We start from the raw sequence: 21,961 nt of genomic DNA on the forward strand, positions 1-21,961 counted from the left end.
GGGACTCAAAGGAAGTTTTAGCCCTTCCATCAGCAGAAAGGGTGGTCCAAACTAAAAGGAAGATCTTAAGAAGAGAGGAGTGAAAAGTATGAGATGAATGATAATGGGGTCAAGTATAAAGCAGTATAAAGTTATAATATATATGAGCATACATATATGGTGTACATAATTATGAAAAATATGGTCAATATAACTTAGGGACATACACTCCAATATTATTATACATTAAATATAATCACACACACACACACACACACACACACACACACAATTATACTCCAATACTATTAATACTTCTAAAAGATACTCATTGTGGATGGTAAGCTCTCAGAGTGACTTTTGGACCATTCTACATGTCATAATACATAACAAGCAGATTAACAATGATTAAAAATTAAAGGAAAAAAAGACTATCACTTTAGGAAAAATATGGGCAAAGGACATAAACTGAGAGAATTCAGAAGTCAAATACTAATGAACAACACATACGAAATACCTTTTTTCCAAATTACTAGCCAAAGAAATGCAAATAAAAACAACAGCAACATTTAACTAATGAATTGGCATGTTACCATAATATCTACTATAAAATAAATTAATTAGCCACTACTCTTAAAAGTGTCAAGTTCATGGAAGACAAAGAAAGAATGAACAACTAGAAAAGACGAGGAGATTAGAAAGAAATAACTGCAAGGTAGGATCCTGAATAGGATACTGGGCAGGAAAAAGAACATTAATGGGAAAACTGATGAAATTCCAGTAAGGTCTATAGTTGGGTTAATGTTAATTACCCAGTTGTGATAAGATGTTAACATAAATGGAAACTGGGTAAGGGGTTTATGGGAGCTGTTTGTACTATTTTTTCTGTGTCTAATATTAGTTTGAATTAAAAAGCAATGATAACATTCATTATTGGCAAAGTGGAGCTTATATTTTAGTATAATTTTTCTGCATAAAAGCTTTGGCAGTAGCTAGTGAAGGCTTTAAAAGGTTCACTTCCTTTGTGTGTGTGTGAAATGGAGTTTCACTTTTGTTGCCCAGGCTGGAGTGCAATGGCCTGATCTCCGCTCACTGCAACCTCTGCCTCCTGGGTTCAACTGATTCTCCTGTCTCAGCCTCCTGAGTAGCTGGGACTACAGGTTCATGCCACCACACCCAGCTAATTTTCGTATTTTTAGTAGAGACAGGGTTTCATCATATTGGTCAGGCTGGTCTTGAACTTCTGACCTCAGGTGATACACCTGCCTTGGCCTCCCAAAGTGCTGGGATTACAGGGGTGAGCCACTGTGCCCAGCCGGTTCACCCCCTTTTATCTAATTATTCCATTTTTAAGAATTTATGGTAATGAAATAAAAATGTTTAAGGGAAAATTAGTTATAACAGAAAAACAATTATAACCTGTATGTCTAACAATGGAGAAATGATTAAACTGATAAACTATTGTGCAAAAATTAACTTTTTTTTTTTTTGAGACAGAGTCTCACTCTGTCACCAGGCTGGAGTGCAGTGGTGTGATCTTGGCTCACTGCAACCTCCACCTCCTGGGTTCAAGCAATTCTCCTACCTCAGCCTCCCGAGTAGCCGGGACTACAGGTGCACGCCACCATGCCCAGCTAATTTTCGTATTTTTAGTAGAGACAGGGTTTCACCATGTTGGCCAGGATGGTCTACATCTCTTGACCTCGTGATCTGCCCACTTCAGCCTCCCAAAGTGCTGGGATTACAGGTGTGAGGCACTGCACCCGGCCAAATTAACATTTTTTTAGGAAATGTTCCAAGTAGAATGTTCAGTGAAAAAAGAGAAATATGTATTTGCAAATACTATAGGGTCCTGATACACTCTTCTCACTTTTCTAAACTCTGTCCCCAAATACATATTACCTCATAAAAGAAACATAAAAGTTTTATTATTATAAATTAAGGAATATTCAAGTTTTAAGAATTTTGCTTTATTACTAACTTTTCTATTGACACAGGTTTGTTAAAAAGTTACGGAAACAAGCTATTGATGTAACTCAAACTAATCCTAGAATTTGAGGCCTAATAGGCAGATGTAGGCATTTGGGCCTCAACACGTAGTATTTTCTTTTTATAATGCCCTATGATTTAACAGTAATAAAACATAATCTTACTTCAAAGTAAACATTTTCTCCAAATATTTGTGAAAAAATGGAAAAGTTACTTCTGAGTTTCAAGTTACTCACCTTTCAAACTGAAATAATAATTACAATTGTTTGTTTTAAATGTACTTGCTCTTCATGGTACATGTATTATATCAAGCAGCTGTCACAACAATACTAATAAAGACCTAATATTATTCCCCATTTTATAAATAGGTAAACTAAGGTTAGGTGGGGTCGAGTAAGGCTCCCAGTACAGCCCCACTTGTTGCTGATGGAGCTGGAAATAGAATCCAGATCTGACTGATTACAAAGCCCATGCACTTAAGCTATATCACATTGACTTTCTGGGTGATAATAATATATCCCATCCCTGCCAATCCGAAAGCGATGTTGAGATATGACATTCCATGAAAAAGTAAAAACACACACACAAAATATGACGTAAAATAAAAAACTACTAATTATAGTTTATTAAAATGACTTCCAAAATTCAGAGAAAAGTCACTTAAACAGGATTCTCAATTCATTCCAGAATACTCCTCTGTCATTCTTTGACTGCACAGTAGAATCACACTTGAAGAGTTTTTAAGAAGCTATCATTTCTGGGTTCCACCCAGACCAACTGGCAAAACCTCTCATTTTTTAAAAGAACCCCAAGTACTGGGAACCATCAACTGAGGTGCTTTGATTTAAAAACTATGCCCAAAACATTCTGAGTCAGAAAAGAATCTAATTCCTAACTCTTATAACACCAAACGTACAAACTCTTGTTTTTATTTTTTTTTTCCCCATCCTCGGTCAAATGTTGGAAAGATTTTTACCTAACAAACTACTAAATAATGTTTTCTTTTTCTATTTTTTTCCCTCAAATGCCAAACAGCTTATAACAAGCATAAAAGAAACCACTGAGTTAATTTGATTCCAACTAATAGCAAAGAATTTTTACATTCTGGGTACCCTTCCAGCTATACCTTCAGGAACACCTATTACTTTTTTTTGAGATGGAGTCTCACTCTGTCACCCAGGCTGGAGTGCAGTGGCAGGATCTTAGCTCACTGCAACCTCCACCTCCCAGGTTCAAGTGATTCTCCTGCCTCAGCCTCCCAAGTAGCTGGGATTACAGGCGCCCATCACCAGGCCCAGCTAACTTTTGTATTTTTAGTAGAGACGGGGTTTTGCCCTGTTGGCCAGGCTGGTCTCAAATTCCTGACCTCAGGTGATCCGCTCGCCTCGGCCTCCCAAAGTGCTGGGACTACAGGCGTGAGCCACCATGCACCAGCCACCTATTACATTTTTTAAAACATTAAAAATAGCCTGTGGAACCTTAGATGATTCAAGATAGAGACTCAGCAGTCTCCCTTATTGTTCTTATTATTTAAACAATATACATTTTTAGGAAAATTTACTACTATTTTTCTGAGACAGTGGTGCCCTAACTCTTTGGCTTCAGAATCATCTTATGCACTTTAAAATTGTTGAACCCAAAAAGACTTTTTGTTCACATTGGTTATATCTATCAATATTTTCCATATTAGAAATTAAAACAGAGAATATTTTATAATATTTATTTATTCATTTTAAAATAACAAACTCATTACAGATTAACATAAATAACATTTTAATGAAAAATGACTTGCAAACGCAAAAAAAAACTAGTGAAAAGTGGCATTGTTTCACATCTTTGCAAAGCTCTTAAATATCTAGCTTAATCAAAAATTGTTTTAGTCTCTTATCTGCTTCTGCCTTCGGTCTACTAGGACATGTTGTTTTGGTTGAGGAATATTATTAAATTCTGCCTCACAGGAATATATAACTGGAAAAGGGAGTGTTTTAATAGGGTTTTAATTAACTGTGGATATACTACTTTGATACTATACCAAAACTGAACAGTTGGTACTTTCTTAAAGGTTTGTTGCAGTGTGAAATCTGAAACCGTATCCCAGAACACCCGTTCCATTAAAATCATTGGTCTATCTTAGCTTTTAAATGGATGTTTTACCCATGCACACTTTTGTAGTATATATACTAGCTATGTGGAAAACACTGGTTTCACTGAATTACACAGGTCTTCCAAATGGTGACATAGTTCATTACACAATATTTTAAAAATCATTATTTATGAACACCACCACCCATCAGAAAACTCTTAAAAGTATTCAAAAGCTGCCAAGATCATGGTGGCAAATGAGTTTTCCAAAATTCTAATTTCTGCTTAAAAGTTCAAATTTTACCATTGGTAAGAAATATTACTATCAATTACTTTTGCTGAAGTGACAGGATTGAGGAAATGTTTGCCAAACAATCAAGATTGACTAAGTGTGTGTGGCAGACAGATTCTAAAGTGGCCTCCATGTAAATGTCATTACCCATAATCCCCAGGTCCTGGTATCATGTCCTGTGTAATTCCCTCCCACTGAGTGTGGACAGGACCTCTGACTTGCTTTTAACCAACAGCATACAACAAAGGTGACAGGCTATATATGATTTTTGTGTACGTGATTATGTTACCTAAGACTGTCAGGGCATCTTGCTAAGGACTCACTCTCACCTGCTAGCTTTGAGGAAGCAAGCAGCCTTATTGGGAAGACCTACCTGGCAAGGAGCCAGCCAAAAGCCAACAAGATACTGAGATTCTCAGTCCAACAACTCTTAAGGAACTGAATGCTACCAACCACCATGTGAACTTGGAAGCAAATACTTCCCCAATAGAATTTCAGATGAAACTGCAACTTCAGGGACCACATCTTGAATGCAGCCTTGTGAGATCCTTAAGCAGAAAACCCACCTAAGCCATGACCTGATTCCTGACCCACAGAAATTGTGAGATCATGAGATAAAGAGTGTATGTTGTTTTAAGCTGTGTAAGTTTGTGGTAATATTGATACACAGAAATAATTATCTAACACACCATGGTTTGTCAGTCATTCTTTCATGTAACAACAAAAAAAAATCAGGTAGTTTACCTCACAATTTAATCACACAAGTGCTTTTCCTCAAGACAACCATCATACTTCAGGACACAGAGGTACTTTATGCATACTACCCATGTCATCACACAGAATATTTTAAAAAACACACATTCAAGTGTAGAGAGTTAACAAAACTGATAACATTTTAATACTTCATCAGGGATTGGGTATTAACTGAGTAATACTCAGTTGAGTAATGTAGTTTACTGTGAGTGCATGGCAGGTGATTAATACAGAAACTACAAGTACACTTTGGTGGCACTACCTTGATTCACACTAAGGCACCAGCAGCTTATCCACCATTACTTTAGCATCACCAGTGCAAATGCCAACACAGTGGAAAAGGAAAACAGTCTTTGATTATAATGACAACACTGTTGACCCTCAAACCTCTGAAAGGGTCTTGGAGAACCCCAGGGGATTACAAACTACAGTCTGAGAACTGTTCAAGTAAGGCAATTTTTTCATGTCTAAAAAAGTGTACATTTATATACAACATGTATGTATGTATGTGTGCATATACATATAAACTATGGGTTAGGTTGGATTGAAATCCCAGATCCATCAACTGCCAGCTTTGGGATCTTGAATAAATCTTTCAACCTCTATGAGCCTCAGTTTCCTCAACTAAAAATGAGGATAATAATAGTGTTTATTTCATGGGGATGTTTAAGAACTAAATGAAATGAATTTACCTACAGTATTTAACACAAAGCCTTACACATATTAACAGCTCAATGAATGTTAACTATTACCATTTTCTATTACTTTTTGTAACAAAAAAAGTGGGAGTTTTTTGTAATAGGAAAAAATGTTTGTTTTTTTTAACTAACTGAACTATGAAGGAATGTTTTCAGAATCAGAATCAGCTATGATGATCACTTGACTGTTTTCCCAATTAAGAATACCTGGCCCCGTCTACAATCTTAAATATTTGTCATTATGCAATATTTATTGCTGATTATAATTTTATTCATATTTTGATAGCATAGTTTTCATTACTGTACCTATTTAGGCATACGGCCTGTTATTAACAGGTTGGGTAGTTAGCTCCTTCAGTTATTACTTGGGGTACTGCTTGAGCTAGCAAAAACATGGTGACATTTTCTGATGCTAACTGTGCTTCTACTGGATGACTACTTATGACAGTCCAGAATTGTAACTGGGTACTGTTGATATTGATAAACAACATCCAATGGATCCCTGAGCTGGCTGTATAGTTTTAGAAACACTTACAGGTTTAGAAAAAGGCTGAACAATAACAGAACTATCTGAAGATCTAGACTCAGGATGAAAATTTATTGGTGAGGCAGGCACTGGATTTGATGTTGGATTCGTGTAGTGTTGACTTGTAGGCTTGAATGCAGCAGTAATACCTGTATTTTAAAGTAACACAATATATTGAAATTATTTGTACATAATCAATTTTGTCAAAATACTTCACTTTAAAATTAAAATAGTATAATAATACTGTACCTCGACTGAGTGCACCATTCTTTAGTCCCCTTGAATATGAGCTGGGGTTAACTCTGTTCAAAATATCTATAAAAGATTATATTTATTTTAAAATTCATTGTTTGAATGAAATACCTATTAAGATAATAGAAATCATGAATTGAAAACATTTAAACAGATTTATGGACGGAGTATATAACTAATCACTGATTTAAGAATATAGTTCATTTTAAACACATACATCTTTATCTAATAAAAAAAGAAACAAGATAACCAGACTTTGTTTTACAGACTAAGAACAATCTTTCTCATTGTAACGCAAAATCCAAAAGCCAGAAGGGAATGACAAATCTGACTACAGGTGAGTCAAAACATTGTGCTTGCAAAGAAACATCACATAGTTAAGAAAAATTTTCCAAAAATATATTTATATATAACCTATAATTTAAATGTATATCTTTCTTTGCATGATGACAGGGCTGTTACATACAGTCAGGTTCCTATGATTCAAAATCAAATCCTTGCCCAACCTCTACACTTCATTCACTCCTCTAAAAGCCTTGAAGCTGCATTACAGAAAATCTCATTGGATTATCTACTATTAGTTTTGAGTTAAAAAAGAAAAACTATCAGAGATTGCAGACTAAAGTGAACCAATCGTTTATCATAGCATTTTATTAGTTAAGAGGTTTCAAATTCACCACTACACCAGAAGTCAATCTGAGCCTGCCATGACTTTCAGGATCAATTTAAAGTTCCTCATTCTCGCATGCATGTAAACTCTGTAACTTCTAGCTTATCAAATTATAGTTTGGAAGCATGAGGGTTTGCCTAAAATTGCTGGTTAGAAAAAGGTAAAAAGCACCAAAAAAAACCCAAAAACACCCACCAAATCTCATAAAAATTTCTTTTATCTTCCTCACAGTAGAAAGACACCAGATCCCATTAAGTAATTCTATAAAATAATGGTTCACACAGAAATATGGTTGTTTTCTGATAAGGTCAATGCAGTGCTCTGTAATTAAACACTACAGAAGTCTTATTAGAGAAAGATCTACTCAAAGAACTTGAAACTGTTTTCATTCAGAAATTCAGGATTAAATATTTACTCAAACCATGAAAGAGCTATTGCTGTAGTACTTTTTAGTGGGTGTAGTTTATGGATCACAAGTTTTTGCCCTCCTTTCTTGCAGTTTTATATAAACATTTAACTCATGTTCCATATGTTAACATATTTTATGGCTTACAAATAAAACAACAATAAAACCATTTAAATTATTCACCTTAACACTGTAGAAAAGAAATTCTGTTGTGGTCAATCCCCTTCTTGATGGAATTATTTTAAAACTAATGTACAATGTTCTACCTGAATACCATGAAGAGTCATCTACAATCAGTATAAATTCAACTTGAATCTTAACTGTCATGTTTTCAATAAGAGTTTGAATTTTGCAATATAATATTTCAGTATAAAACAATAATTAATAGAATATTATGTCCCACTATCACCAACGATGCCATCATGCCTAATTCATTTTATAATCCAAGTGGCACTACACTTAGCATTCCATGAGAGATGACCAATGTGCCACAGGAAACAGTATTGAAAATTCAATTGGTGAAATTACTCTCTCTCTGATAAAACTGAATAAAGGTGCCAATCCAAGTTTAGAGGTAAGCGAAGCAAGAACTAGGCTTTCTGAAAATTTTGGTCTCTTAATCACATTTTTAAGCACTACCATGGTAAGTAAACACACACACACACTAGTAAACTGGGTACATAAAATTCTTTGGTAAATTCTCCTGGCTTCAAACAAACAAGTAAATGAAATGGAAAAGAATCTATTTTCTCTTTCTCCCTGAAATTTGTACATTATTTCTCTGCACTGTCATACATTTTTGAGTGGACATTTTAACAAATGTCATCAGTATCTGCACGTTAATATTATAACAATGTCAAGCCCAATTCTCTAATTCAAAGCTAATAAGCCACAAAGGTACCAAGTTGTTCTGCCCAAAAGCCTTAAGGATTTAAATGTACTAAATGCTACATCATCCAAGTACAGTGGCTGTAGACAGCGCCATTCTCTTTCATGAATATAAAAAGAAGTTGCTGGAAGACGGATATGGTCAGAAGCTGCAGCTTCTATTGGTACACCGGCCAGAGTCTGTGCAATCATTCATCACCTATACATTTTGAAGCCATGTATAGATGACACTGCAGTGAGGACTAGATGTGAGAAGTCCCGTTTGAGACTAACAAAAACTCACTTCGTATATTCTGAAATTTTAAGCAAAGCATTCCAAATGTTTTATTTTCTCTTCTTCTGGGTTTGAGAAAAATAAAAAAGAATAAACAGATAAATATGTTACTTAAGGCTAAGTGCAGTGACTCACACCTGTAATTTTAGCACTTGGGGAGTCCGAGGCAGGTGGATCATTTGAGCTCAGGAGTTCGAGAGCAGCCTGGGCAGCATGGTGAGACCCTGTCTCTACAAAAAATACAAAAATTAGCCAGGCATGGTAACACACGCCTGTAGTCCCAGCTACTTGGGAAGCTGAGGTGGGAGGATCGCTTGAGCCAAGGAGGTTGAGGCTACAGTGAGCTGTGACTGCACCACTGCACTCCAGACTAGCGACAGAGTGAGACCCTGTCTCAAAATAAATAAATAAATAAATTACTTAACTCCATTAAAAATTATGATTTCTAATCTCAGAAGACCTCCAGGGTCACCAGCTAATCTCAGTCCATTTCTCTTTTCTGATATCTGATATTTAATCTCTTACCTCCTTCCTCAAGTCCCCAATCACATCCCCATCCTGAGTTTCAAGTTCTTACTGGCCTACCACCCAATCTCTGATACCTAACTCTTTACAGTGGAACATGAACATCAGGTACCTATTAAACAGTTCACAAGTTTTTCTATTAGAAATAATACCTTATAAAGCTTGGTTTCACTAAAATTAGTAAATGCTTACTTGAAATTGCTGGTTTTGAACTTGATATCTCTCCAACAAAGATTGGCTCATCATCATCGTCATCCTCAACTTCTTTTACTTTCTTCTGCCATGGTTCCAGCTCCTCTTCTTCACATTCCATAAACAGTTCTGCCATTTTTGAATTACCTAATTTTCAAAAGGAGAGAAGTAAACCTCATTTTTGAAAATAAAAACATTTTTGTAATACATAGCATTAAATTTAAGATGTACTTTAATAATCTTAATAGCAATTTCTGAATTGATATTTGTAGTCAGTATGTGGTAACAACAGTGAGAAATACAGAGCTTACTCTCTAAAATATTAAATAGTAAAATTTAGATAAACAGATAATCAATGACAGTGGTTATTTACCGTAGACAGAAAATTTGGAAGTCAAATTCAGTGAAAGTGAGTTTCAGTCATATACATAGAATATGATTATCTCTACAAAAAGGATTATACCCATTGTCTTTTAAAAATGTATTCACAAAAGGCAGATAAACTAAGAATAATAGGCAACAGGTGGGAGATAAACTGGATAAACTAAACCATATTCAAGAATGCCAGGCAGGATGGGAGCAGTGGCTCACACCTGTAATCCCAGCACTTTGGGAAGCCGAGACAGACAGATTGCTCGAGGTCAGGACTTTGAGACCAGCCTGGCCAACATGGTGAATCCCCATCTCTACTAAAAATAGAAAAAAATTAGCCGGGCATGGTGGCCCGCATCTGTAATCCCAGCTCCTTGGGAGGCTGAGTCAGGAGAATCGCTTGAATCTAGGAGGTGGAGGTTGCAGTGAGCTGAGATCATGCCACTGCATTCCAGCCAGGGGTGACAGAGTGAGAGTATGTCTTTAAAAAAAAAAAAAAAAAATGCCAGGCACAGAACACAGCAGGGAAGAGATGCTAGAATAGAATACGGAAAACTAATTAGGCTTATTCGATTAAGGGCAAAGTAGATATTTCTCACAGGAAGAATGTCACAAATCATTTCCCAGTCTAATGTTATAGTATCGTCCACCTACCAAAAAAAAAGGCCTTCCCATTTTCCTAAATGCCATCAATATCATGAAACTTTTTTCTCTAAACTGTACTACTTTACTAATTATACAGAGTTCTTCAAATCTAATAATTAAAAATACTAATTTTCATTGGCAAGTCATAACTTAGCATTTGTTTTTTAAATACTTGAAATACCAGCCTTATTGTGTGTCTCAGAGCGATTATTTATACCACTTCTTCTACCTAGAATATCTTTCCTTCTCAGCTTCACAATCTATATCACTCCAGTCTGGAGCAAAGAGAGCAGAGAGTTGATATCAAGTTGAATAATTCAAATCTTTACTCCACTGTTTCTAATCATATGACTCTAGAGAAGTTACTTGAACCTATTTTCCTCATCTATAACACAAGTATGATATCTACCTAATAGAAGTATTACATAGATTCAAGAAAATGCCACATAAAGCATCTAAAATCAAGTGGATACTCAACAAAATATTAACTCCCTGGCCCTCCTAACTCTTGGTTCAATTATAATTCTTCTTGTAAACCATTAGATTTTACTTTCCTTCAAAATCTGAACTACACTGATAATCAATATCATGCAATTCAAGATTTAACATATATGATCTCAAACTGCTATTTTTTCATGTGTCTTAATTTTATATGTCCAAGGTCATATAGGAATACATTTCCCCCTATACATTAGAGGGGCAGTAGGCACACATGGCATATAATAATCTATGGACTAGGCGAAGTCAGAAAATGCATAATTTTAAACAATTAGGGAGACTCGTTGTATAGTAATAACAAAAGTATCATTTATATCCAGTTGGTGTACGTATAGGCTGAACTGTGTTTTCTCAAAATTCATATGTTTAAGACCTAACCCTCACCACCATAGAATGTGACTATATTTGGAGATTGGGTCCTCAGAAGTAATTAAATTAAAATAAGGTTAGTAGGGTGGGCCCTAATCTAGTATGACTGGTGTCCTTAATAGAAGAGGAGATTAGGACACAGATACAAGCAGGAAAGGAGATCACATGAAGATGTAAGGAGAAGATGGAGGACAGGCACAGTGGCTCACACCTGTAATCACAACACTTTGGGAGGCTGACGCAGGCGGATCACCTGACGTCAGGAGTTCGATACCAGCCTGGCCAACATGGTGAAACCCAGTCTCTACTAAAAATAGAAAAAAAATTAGCCAGGCTTGGTGGCGAGTACCTGCAGTCCCAGCTACTCAGGAGGCTGAGGCGGGAGAATCACTTGAGCCCAGGAAGAGGAGGTTGCAATGAGCCGAGGCTGTGCCACTGCACTCCAGCCTGGGTGAGAGTGAGAATGTCTCAAAAAAAAAAAAAAAAAAGAGAAGATGGCCATCTACAAGTCAAGAAGAGAGGCCTCAAACCCTTCCCATATGGCCCCCAGAAGAAATCAATCCTATCAACACCTTAATCTTGGACTTCTAGCCTCAAGAATTATGAGAAAAATGTCCATTGTGTAAGCCACCCAGTCTGTGGTACTTTGTTATGGCAGCCCTAGCAAACTCATATAGTATACAAAGGTCTTCCTTGTTCTTTTTAACAGGGCACTGCCATTGTTAATATACCCAGGACATATTTTTGAGAAAAAAAAATTTTAATACATAATAGCTTTACAATTTTTTTAGAAATAGTTTATTTTTTGTCTATGTACAGAAGAAACATGTATGATTATATGTACCAAATTAGTAAAAGTAGTTTCTTCTGATAATGGGGGAAAACACTTTTATTTTACTTTTTTATTTATATTACTTGTTTTTATGTGAACATTTGTTACTTTAACAATTTTAAGCATTTTTGTTTTTTAAAAAATGTCTCCCAACTTTCATCCTTTCTCCTGAAGTAAAGTGATACGAAAGCCACACATACTAGTATTAGTTGTGGCAGCAACACTTACTTTTTGGTTGAAAAGGGTTGTCGCCCATCAAGCTGCAGAGATGACTTTCTGTAAATTGTCACCTAAGTACTGACACATGATATCAGTCAATTTAATGAGTCACTTTAAGTAACACCAAATATTGAAACATGAAACTTGGGATTCACAAATTATTGGATGTAAGGTTAACCTCTAAACTCACCATGTGACTCCAGACAAGGCAGCAAGTTATTTCTGTTTTCCTTCCTATAAAATAAAGATACCAACTATTAGGGTGGACTTCATTAAATTAGACGTATACATATTTAATCTTTTCTCCTATACAGAGGTCAATTATGTTTGATATATCTAATATACACATATATCAGATATAGTTCATATAGTTCATTTTACATAATTGGTTCATTCCTGAATAAACCCAAATTTAATAAATAAATGGTGATTATACTTGGCACTTAATACTTGAAGAAATGTGACGATTCGTAAATTACAAATAATTTTTAAAAGTATTTAGTAAAAATGAGTAAACACCTTACAATGTATTGTTTTTGGAAATCTAACTTTTCAAATGCTGAGTGACATTAATCTTTAACTGTTATCTTTTCTTTGTATTTCAGAAATACATGTAATTATTTCCACAAGAAAACACAATTTTAAACAAATTTTAGTTTATATCTTTCTGGCTTTTTATCAACTGAAAGGGAACAGAAAATTCATTGGAAATATTTCATCATAGATTAATTCATTCAAAAAATAACTACTCATGGCCTTCTGTATGGAAGGGAATGTGCTAAGCTCAGGGGAAAACAAAAATGAGTAAGTCACATTCCTAGACTTCAGAAGTTTACAATCTAGTATGTCAATAATTTATTTGGCTTTAAAAATGCTGTTAGAATAAACATTTTTAAAAAAACTATTTGAATTGCTTTATTCAAACTGGGAATCTGTTTTTTGAATTTCCACGCACACGCAATAGCATAAATTTTACAAAATAAACAAGCTTTTATTAAACTGAGTTATAAAGCAAAAAACGTCAACAACTAAACAATGGAAATCTAAAACACTGGAATATATAACTAATTCAACCTTCACTTTCCTCTTTATCCTTACGCTGACAAAAGCAAGCTTTCCTACTTTTCAATTTCCAAATTATGTAAACTGAATTAGTACAAAGGAAAAATTATTACTTTAATTTCAGAAGTTATTGTTATTAATTCAGTTATTCTGAGTTACTATCACATAAGACTCTAGTGAATCTTGTGCTTAACTAAATATCCCCTAGTTCTAAAGTTGTACTATTAAAAATCTCTTTAACTCAATTTTTGAATAGCTGTAGCTTGTCCCACTAGCAACAGTATAATGCTTATTCCAGATAAATACATGATAATTCTTGCTTCATATTAAGGACTTATCAATACCAGGAACACAGAATATTTTTAAGATTCACAATTACATATCCTATGGACTCATACATAATGTTTTTAAGTGATCATATAAGTATCTATTGGCTTCAGAATTTTGTTGGTAAGGCACAGAATTCTATGAAAGATACCTGACTTCAAACTATACTACAAGGCTACAGTAACCAAAACAGCATGGTACTGGTACCAAAACAGAGATATAGACCAATGGAACAGAACAAAGCCCTCAGAAATAATACCACACATCTACAACCATCTGATCTTTGACAAACCTGACAAAAACAAGAAATGGGGAAAGGATTCTCTATTTAATAAATGGTGCTGGGAAAACTGGCTAGCCATAGGTAGAAAGCTGAAACTGGATCCCTTCCTTACACCTTATACAAAAATTAATTCAAGATGGATTAAAGACTTAAATGTTAGACCTAAAACCATAAAAACCCTAGAAGAAAACCTAGGCAATACCATTCAGGACACAGGCATGGGCAAGGACTTCATGTCTAAAATACCAAAAGCAATGGCAACAAAAGCCAAAATTGACAAATGGGATCTAATTCAACTAAAGAGCTTCTGCACAGCAAAAGAAACTACCATCAGAGTGAACAGGGAACCTACAGAATGGGAGAAAATTTTTGCAGTCTACTCATCTGACAAAGGGCTAATATCCAGAATCTACAAATAACTCAAACAAATTTATAAGAAAAAAACAAACAACCCCATCAAAAAGTGGGCAAAGGATATGAACAGATACTTCTCGAAAGAAGACATTTATGCAGCCAACAGACACATGAAAAAATGCTCATCATCACTGGCTATTAGAGAAATGCAAGTCAAAACCACAATGAGATACCATCTCACACCAGTTAGAATGGCAATCATTAAAAAGTCAGGAAACAACAGATGCTGGAGAGGATGCGGAGAAATAGGAACACTTTTACACTGTTGGTGGGACTATAAACCAGTTCAACCATTGTGGAAGACAGTGTGGTGATTCCTCAAGGATCTAGTACTAGAAATACCATTTGACCCAGCCCTTCCACTACTGGGTATATACCCAAAGGACTTTAAATCATGCTGCTATAAAGACACATGCACACGTATGTTTACTGCGGCACTATTCACAATAGCAAAGACTTGGAGCCAATCCAAATGTCCATCAATGATAGATTGGATTAAGAAAATGTGGCACATATACACCATGGAATACTATGCAGCCATAAAAAAGGATGAGTTCATGTTCTTTGTAGGGACATGGATGAAACTGGAATCCATCATTCTTAGCAAACTATCTCAAGGACAAAAAACCAAACACCACATGTTCTCACTCATAGGTGGGAATTGAACAATGAGAACACTTGGACACAGGAAGGGGAACATCACACACCCGGGCCTGTCGTGGGGTGGGGGGACGGGGGAGGAATAGGATTAGGAGATATACCTAATGTAAATGACGAGTTAATGGGTGCAGCACACCAACGTGGCACGTGTATACATATGTAACAAACCTGCACGTTGTGCACATGTACCCTAGAACTTCAAGTATAATAAAATAAATAAATACTAAATCTGCTGCCAGAGAATATATCCAACAAAGATGTTCAAGGGAGACATCAAAGGCCTCAGCTCAGAGTTGGCTCTTTAAGACAGCCAGAAAAGGTCAGGCGCGGCGGCTCACGCCTGTAATCCCAACACTTTGGGAGGCCAAGGTGAGTGGATCACCTGAGGTCAGGAGTTTGAGACCAGCCTGGCCAACACAGAGTCAAACCCTGTCTCTACTAAAAAATACAAAAATTAGCTGGGCGTGGTGGCACACGCCTGTAGTCTCAGCTACTTGGGAAGCTGAGGCAGGGGAATCGCTTGAACCCAAGAGGCAGGCAGAGGGAGGTTGCAGTGAGCTGAGACTGCACCACTGTACTCCAGCCCGGGCAAGAGAGCAAGACTTTGTCTCTCAATAAAATAAAATAGCCAGGAAAAAAAAAAAAAGAGGACTCTCAACTTCAACTACTAACTCAGGTACAGATTACATGCCCATATTTAATATACTGTTTGCATGGGGGAAAAATGAATTCCAAGTAACTGACTTAAAATAAATTCCATTCATTTATGGATACTGCCCACATAAATAATTATAATTCCTATTTTATAAATTTTTGGTTTCAGTTTTTATCTAAAATTAAACTATAGCTTAAAACATTTTTTCTATAAAAAAATTAGAAATCAATGGAAATGTGGGTCTAAGTGTTTTAACTATCTGAAATTTTCACTTTCATCCATTGACAGATATCACCCGATGTAATGCTGCTGTGTTAAATAATATTAATACTGCATGTGATCAAGTACAGAGCACATACTACGGACACAGGTGTGCTATATACTAGATATAGTCCTCTTTACTTTCTGATAAGAAAAAAATTAAGCAATTTCACAAACTACAACTGTAGTTTCTGCACATTTAAAAAAAGAATATTGCACTAGAAACCAGGAAAACCAAGTCATAGTACCAGCATGGCCACAACTTTCTGCCAAGTCATCTTCAATTCTAGCTCTCAGGCTTATAGTTCAACTGAAAGATTCTGGCTTAATTCAGCTCAAAATCTATTGTATACTTTAAACATTTAGTAACCATGAAGAGTAAAACATGGTGAAGAATGAATGCCAAATTCAAATTCTGACTCAATCACTTATCACCAATATGATGTTGGACAGGTTAGTTAACCTAGTGCCTTGCTTTACTGCTTTTTATATATACATTTACCATTTACATATACATATAAAATAAAAATAGACATGTCATTGGATTATAGTGAAGATTAAATGAGATAATATATGTAAAACACATCTCAGTGCCTGGCACATAGAAACCACTCAATGATGTTTAACTCTTTTTAACTCTGAGATAAATCCCATTTTAAAGAACTCTAGGCCAGGCATGGTGGTTCACACCTGTAATTCCAGCACTTTGGGAGGCTGAGGCAGGTGGATCACTTGAGGTCAGGAGTTCAAGAACAGCCTGGCCAACATGGTGAAACCGGGACTCTACTAAAAATAAAAAAAATTAGCCGGGCATGGTGGAGCATGCCTGTAATCCAAGCTACTCAGGAGGCTGAAGAAGAATGGCTTTAACCAGGAGGCAGAGGTTGCAGTAGTGAGCTGAGATCGTGCCACTGCACTCCAGTCTGGGCGACAGAGCAAGACTCAATCTCAAAAAAAAAAAAAAAAAAAAGAACTGATCCCAATTCTATTATACTGGAATTTACGTGCTATCAGCTAAGCATTTAGAAATCATTTTGTTTTATGGTCATGCATCACTTAAGGACAGGGATAAGTTCTGACAAATGTATCATTAGATGATTTTGTAGTTGTGAGAACATCATAGAGTCTATAGTACTTACACAAACCTAGATGGTATTGCCTACTATACATCCAAGCTATACGGTATAGCCTATTGCTCCTAGGCTATAAACCTGTATAGCATGTTACTGTACTGAATACTGCAGGCAATTATAACACAAATCACTAGGTAATAGGAATTTTTCAGTCCATTATAATCTTACAGGACCACCATATTATATAATGCAGTCTGTCCTTGGCCTAAACATCATTATGTGGTACATGACCTTCATTACAGTGAAATTTCTCATGATGAAATTTTAGCTTTATAAATATATCTTACAGACTGTGGCTCTCAAATCTATCCTATTTTTCTTTTTAAAAATTTTCATCTTTTTAAAATGAAATGCTTTTTAAAAAAGCATTTCTAATTAAAATATACACCAAAAAAAATTTTAACCGTCATATAAACATAACACACTGTTAAATTATATACTACTAAACTAATAGAATAAGTATCCAATTCAAAAGTACCAACATATAAAAATTAACATTTAGATAAGGTATCTTTATACCATTTCTATTAAGAAAAAAACGTTCAGGCTGGGCATGGTGGCTCATGCCTATAATCCCAGCACTTTGGGAGGCCAAGGTTAGAGGATGGCTTGAGCTCAGGGGTTCAAGACCAGCCTGAGCAATATGGCAAAACCCCATCTCCACAAAAAATACAAGAAAATTACCAGGAGTGGTGGCACATGCCCCTGGTCCCAGCCACAAGAGGTTGAGGCTGCAGTGAGCCAAGACTGGGCCACTGCACTCCAGCCTGGGTGACAGTGTAAGACCCTCATGCCAAAAAAAAAAAAAAAAAAAAAAAGAAAGAAAGAAAAGAAAAGAAAAAACACTCATTCTACATGTATCTTAGTATTTTATTTTCTAAAAAATAAATAAATAAATAGCTGGTAATTAAAACACAAAAGTGATTATGAGGAACATAGTGAATGGTTAGCTTTTTTTTTTTTTTTCTGAGGTGGAGTCTTGCTCTGTTGCTCAGGCTGGAGTGCAGTGGCACCATCTCAGCTCACTGCAACCTCCACCTTCCAGGTTCAAGTGATTCTCCTGCCTCAGCCTCCCGCGTAGCTGGGATTATAGGCGCACACCACCACACCCGACTAATTTTGTATTTTTGGTAGAGACAGGGTTTCACCATGTTGGCCAGGCTGGTCTCGAACTCCTGAACTCAAGTGATCTGCCCGCCTTGGCCTCCCAAAGTGCTGGCATTACAGGTGTGAGCCACCATGCCTGGCCAAATGGTTAACTTCTACATCTCCCCCAATCGCATAAATTCAAGATATACAATCAATAAAATAATCCAAAAAATCACATTATAAACTTAATCTTTCTTTTTGTTTCCCTACCATAAAAATGTTTTAATTGGGGACTGCATTACTAACCAAGAAGTTGGCAACACCAAAACAAGATATGATCAACTTAATAGATACAAAAAAGAAAACTATTTCAAATAGTGAAAATTTATAGTCAAAATAAGTATTGCACATAAAAATGAAGTTCAACTAACTCATAAAGTTAGCTCAAGATAATGTTCTATCTATAAAAAAACTAACAATTTACTTATATACTTAAAATGAGCTTTTCAGTGGAATCATTTAGATGACACTGGCTTATTGGTTCAGTAAAGTTTGATCTTTCACTTTTTTACTCTCAGAAATTTTCCAAGAAATCAGGCATTTAAGTCATTCTACTTAAATCAGCTTCTGTTTATATTCTATTTCATTTTATAAGCAATTCTTTAGTCTTTATGTTACTAATGGCATACTGAAATGGAGGACTATCATTTTAGAATTCCAATCTCAAATGAATAGAGCTTAAAGGATACAAAGTGAATTCTTAACTATGAATAACAATCTAATATTTCAAACCCTGATTTTGTGATCCCTCAAGCACTTCCAACTATCTCAATAAAGTATTCAAAAATTAATTTTTATTTAATGTTCATCACCTTACAATCATATGAAATCTTTTAAGTAAAAAGAGCAATTTTTAAAACTCCTGTTGTATATCCCCTTACTATCCATTGCCTGTTGATTCCATTATGGAAAATTGGAAATTACTGTAACAGGATTAGAAAAGCAGTGAATGATGATACCTACTTTGGCACTATAAGACAAATCTGTGTGATAGCAAATGTAAATCATAAGCGATAAACAATAATATAATTAAAGGAGAGACCTATGATTAAAATGATTTAATAAAATTTAGGTATTTAGCTATGAAATTTTATAAAGAAATTAACTTACTATATTTTTTATTTACAACCTTTAAGCAGATGAAATTTCAAATCAATACTTCCTTTTGTGCCTCAAGTATTTCTTACAAATGTTTTAGTGTTAGAAAACTAAGTATCTTTTTTCAGAATCAGTCCAGTTGTTACTGTTAAAAACCAGTCTTATTCTTGAAAAGGGCACATTCCCACCAAACGAACTTTATTACTAAAAACACCTGATCAGCAGCTAAAACACTGTAGACAAAATACTGGATGATTATAGAATCTTAAGAGACCGTAGAAGATAAATCTCACCCAATTTCTGAAAGATTCTAATTTTTATGAAGACTATTGTTTCCCAATAATAAGCACTCTAAGGAAGAAAAGATCTTTAAAAAGGGAATATATGGATACACCATAGTTTTTATTTTTAAAACAAACCAAAAATATCGAATGTCATTTTTAAAAGACTATATATTTGAAAATCTTAACAGTGAACAGGCAAAGAGAAGGGAAAAGGTTGGAATTCAGTCTTGAAAGAAGTGGCCTTCAAAGGCGATCAGGACTAGAATAGGGAAAATCCAGGTCCTGGAAGAGGCTGCTCTTTCCAAGAATAAAAAGATAGAGCAATGAGGCCAGCTTTCCCTGCCCATCTCCTAACTTGCACAAAAAACTTCATTCTCTGAAGGTAACTTATCAAAGAATTAGCACGTTAATTCTCTGAAATTAAGATAAATCCAGATGGATTCCTTAAAGCCAAAACAATTCTCCAAGTTAGTGAGCTCAGTCAAGACTTTGAAAGGACAATAAAATACTTAATAATATTAATGATTAAGAATTTGAAAAATAATATATTTTCTTTCTAATGCAAGATGCAAATCTCAACACTTTTTTCATAGGATATGAAAAGGACCCTATCTCAAAAAGTTACCTATTAGGGGGATTATGATGAATACATAAAGATCTTATAAAAGAGGATATGGTTGCTATAATTATAAAAACTAAAAGTGGTACAGCAGAGGTTCTTGATAAGGTGTTGGGGGCACCATAGAAATAAAAAAGTTAGCAAAATTTTGTGAATACTCAATTTGTGGAAAGATAAAGACAGTGCATCAAATTCTCATAACAGCCTATGAACCAAAAAGTTAAGAGTTTCTAGGTTAGGAGTTTGAATAAAAGCAATCACACTAGCCAGGGGTTAGGAAATACCCTATCATGGAAGAAACATATGCATTAATCCTTAAAGTAAAAATGTTTTCATTAGCACTTTTTTAAAAAAATAAAACATGTTTACTGAAAATGGTTCAAACATAAGTGTATATAAAGCACAAAGTAAGAATCCTATTCCCTCTCCTGCCCTATTCCCAATCCCACTCACTAGAGTTTGGTGTGTGTGATGCAACAGATAATAGTGATTGAACATAGAGTTGTGGTTAAGGGATAAGAAGGGTATTCCAATGCCTTGAATGACTTAACTAAGGGCAATATTTATAGCAATGATTTGAATAAAAGCTATACTGTGTGCAGATTCAATTTATACATGAGTAGAGAGTATAATACATGTAAACTAGCATAATGAGGCTTTATCCAGTCTGTCCCTAGTTCTAAAAACAAATGAAGGAATATGTTAATTAAATAAATAAATGGAATGAAGCTTTAAAAGATCTCAATAAGAGAATGAATGGTAGTAACAGTTTTGTATTTGCCCAAAAAAAATTAACAAAAATATAAATTGAAGATGTCTGCTGAAGATGTACCAGAAGATCTACATGACAGAAGGTCATTTATTCCAGAAGTGCACATTTGGCCCTCCCTATCCGTGGTTCCACAACCACAGATTCAACCAACCATGAACTGAAATATTCAGAAACAAAACCAATAAACAGTAACAACAGAACAATAAAAAATGCACATTTAAAAAATATATAACAACTATTTACATAGCATTTACTTTGTATTAGGTATCATAAGTAATCTAGAGATGATTTAAAGTATATGAGAGCATGTGAATAGGTTATATCCAAGTACTACACCATGTTATATAAGGGACTTGAGCATCCTCAAATTCTGCTATCCACTGGGGTCTTGGAACCAATCCCTCATGAATACTAAGGGACAGCTGTACTGATTGAACATGTACTGTGTGTTGGGTAGGAATACAATAATGAACAAAAATTAATACATAGTTACTGCACTCATGAAACTTATGGTCTAGAGATAGGGAGAAACACCCATACAAAGAGATGTAAAATGACAATGGTAAGTGCTATGAAGGTTATGAACCTGGAATTATAGTCAGCATAATCAAAATTGGCTTTGCTAAAAAAAAAAGTGATGATTAAGTTGTTATTTGAAGAAAGGGTTGGAGTTAACTAGGCAAACAGGAGAAGGAAGGGAGGATTCCATGAAGAAGGAACTGAATGTGCAAAAGACCTATGGCAGAAGATAAGCCAGCAAATATGAAAAGCTGCAAAGAAACT

At 35.2% G+C, this 21,961-nt stretch overlaps 1 protein-coding gene across 10 annotated transcripts in view; it reads right to left on the bottom strand.

Annotated features, from left to right (window-relative positions):
- ZNF280D (zinc finger protein 280D) overlaps window positions 1–21,961 on the bottom strand; it is a 102,523-nt gene that overhangs the window by 64,139 nt on the left and 16,423 nt on the right. For 6 of the 10 annotated variants that reach the window (XM_054451081.2, XM_063652645.1, XM_063652649.1 and 3 more), the window contains exons 2-6: window positions 12,652–12,695; window positions 12,471–12,539; window positions 9,527–9,673; window positions 6,569–6,634; window positions 6,329–6,468 (exon numbers count right to left, since the gene is read on the bottom strand). In XM_054451081.2, coding sequence (XP_054307056.1) covers window positions 6,329–6,468; window positions 6,569–6,634; window positions 9,527–9,673; window positions 12,471–12,498 — 381 coding nt within the window. In that variant the 5' untranslated portion in view covers window positions 12,499–12,539; window positions 12,652–12,695. The remainder of the gene's footprint in view (window positions 1–6,328; window positions 6,469–6,568; window positions 6,635–9,526; window positions 9,674–12,470; window positions 12,540–12,651; window positions 12,696–21,961) is intronic. The other 4 variants (XM_054451084.2, XM_054451080.2, XM_063652647.1 and 1 more) reach the window with 2 other exon arrangements.

Source organism: Pongo pygmaeus, chromosome 16, assembly GCF_028885625.2.
Source record: "Pongo pygmaeus isolate AG05252 chromosome 16, NHGRI_mPonPyg2-v2.0_pri, whole genome shotgun sequence".
NCBI lineage: Eukaryota > Metazoa > Chordata > Mammalia > Primates > Hominidae > Pongo > Pongo pygmaeus.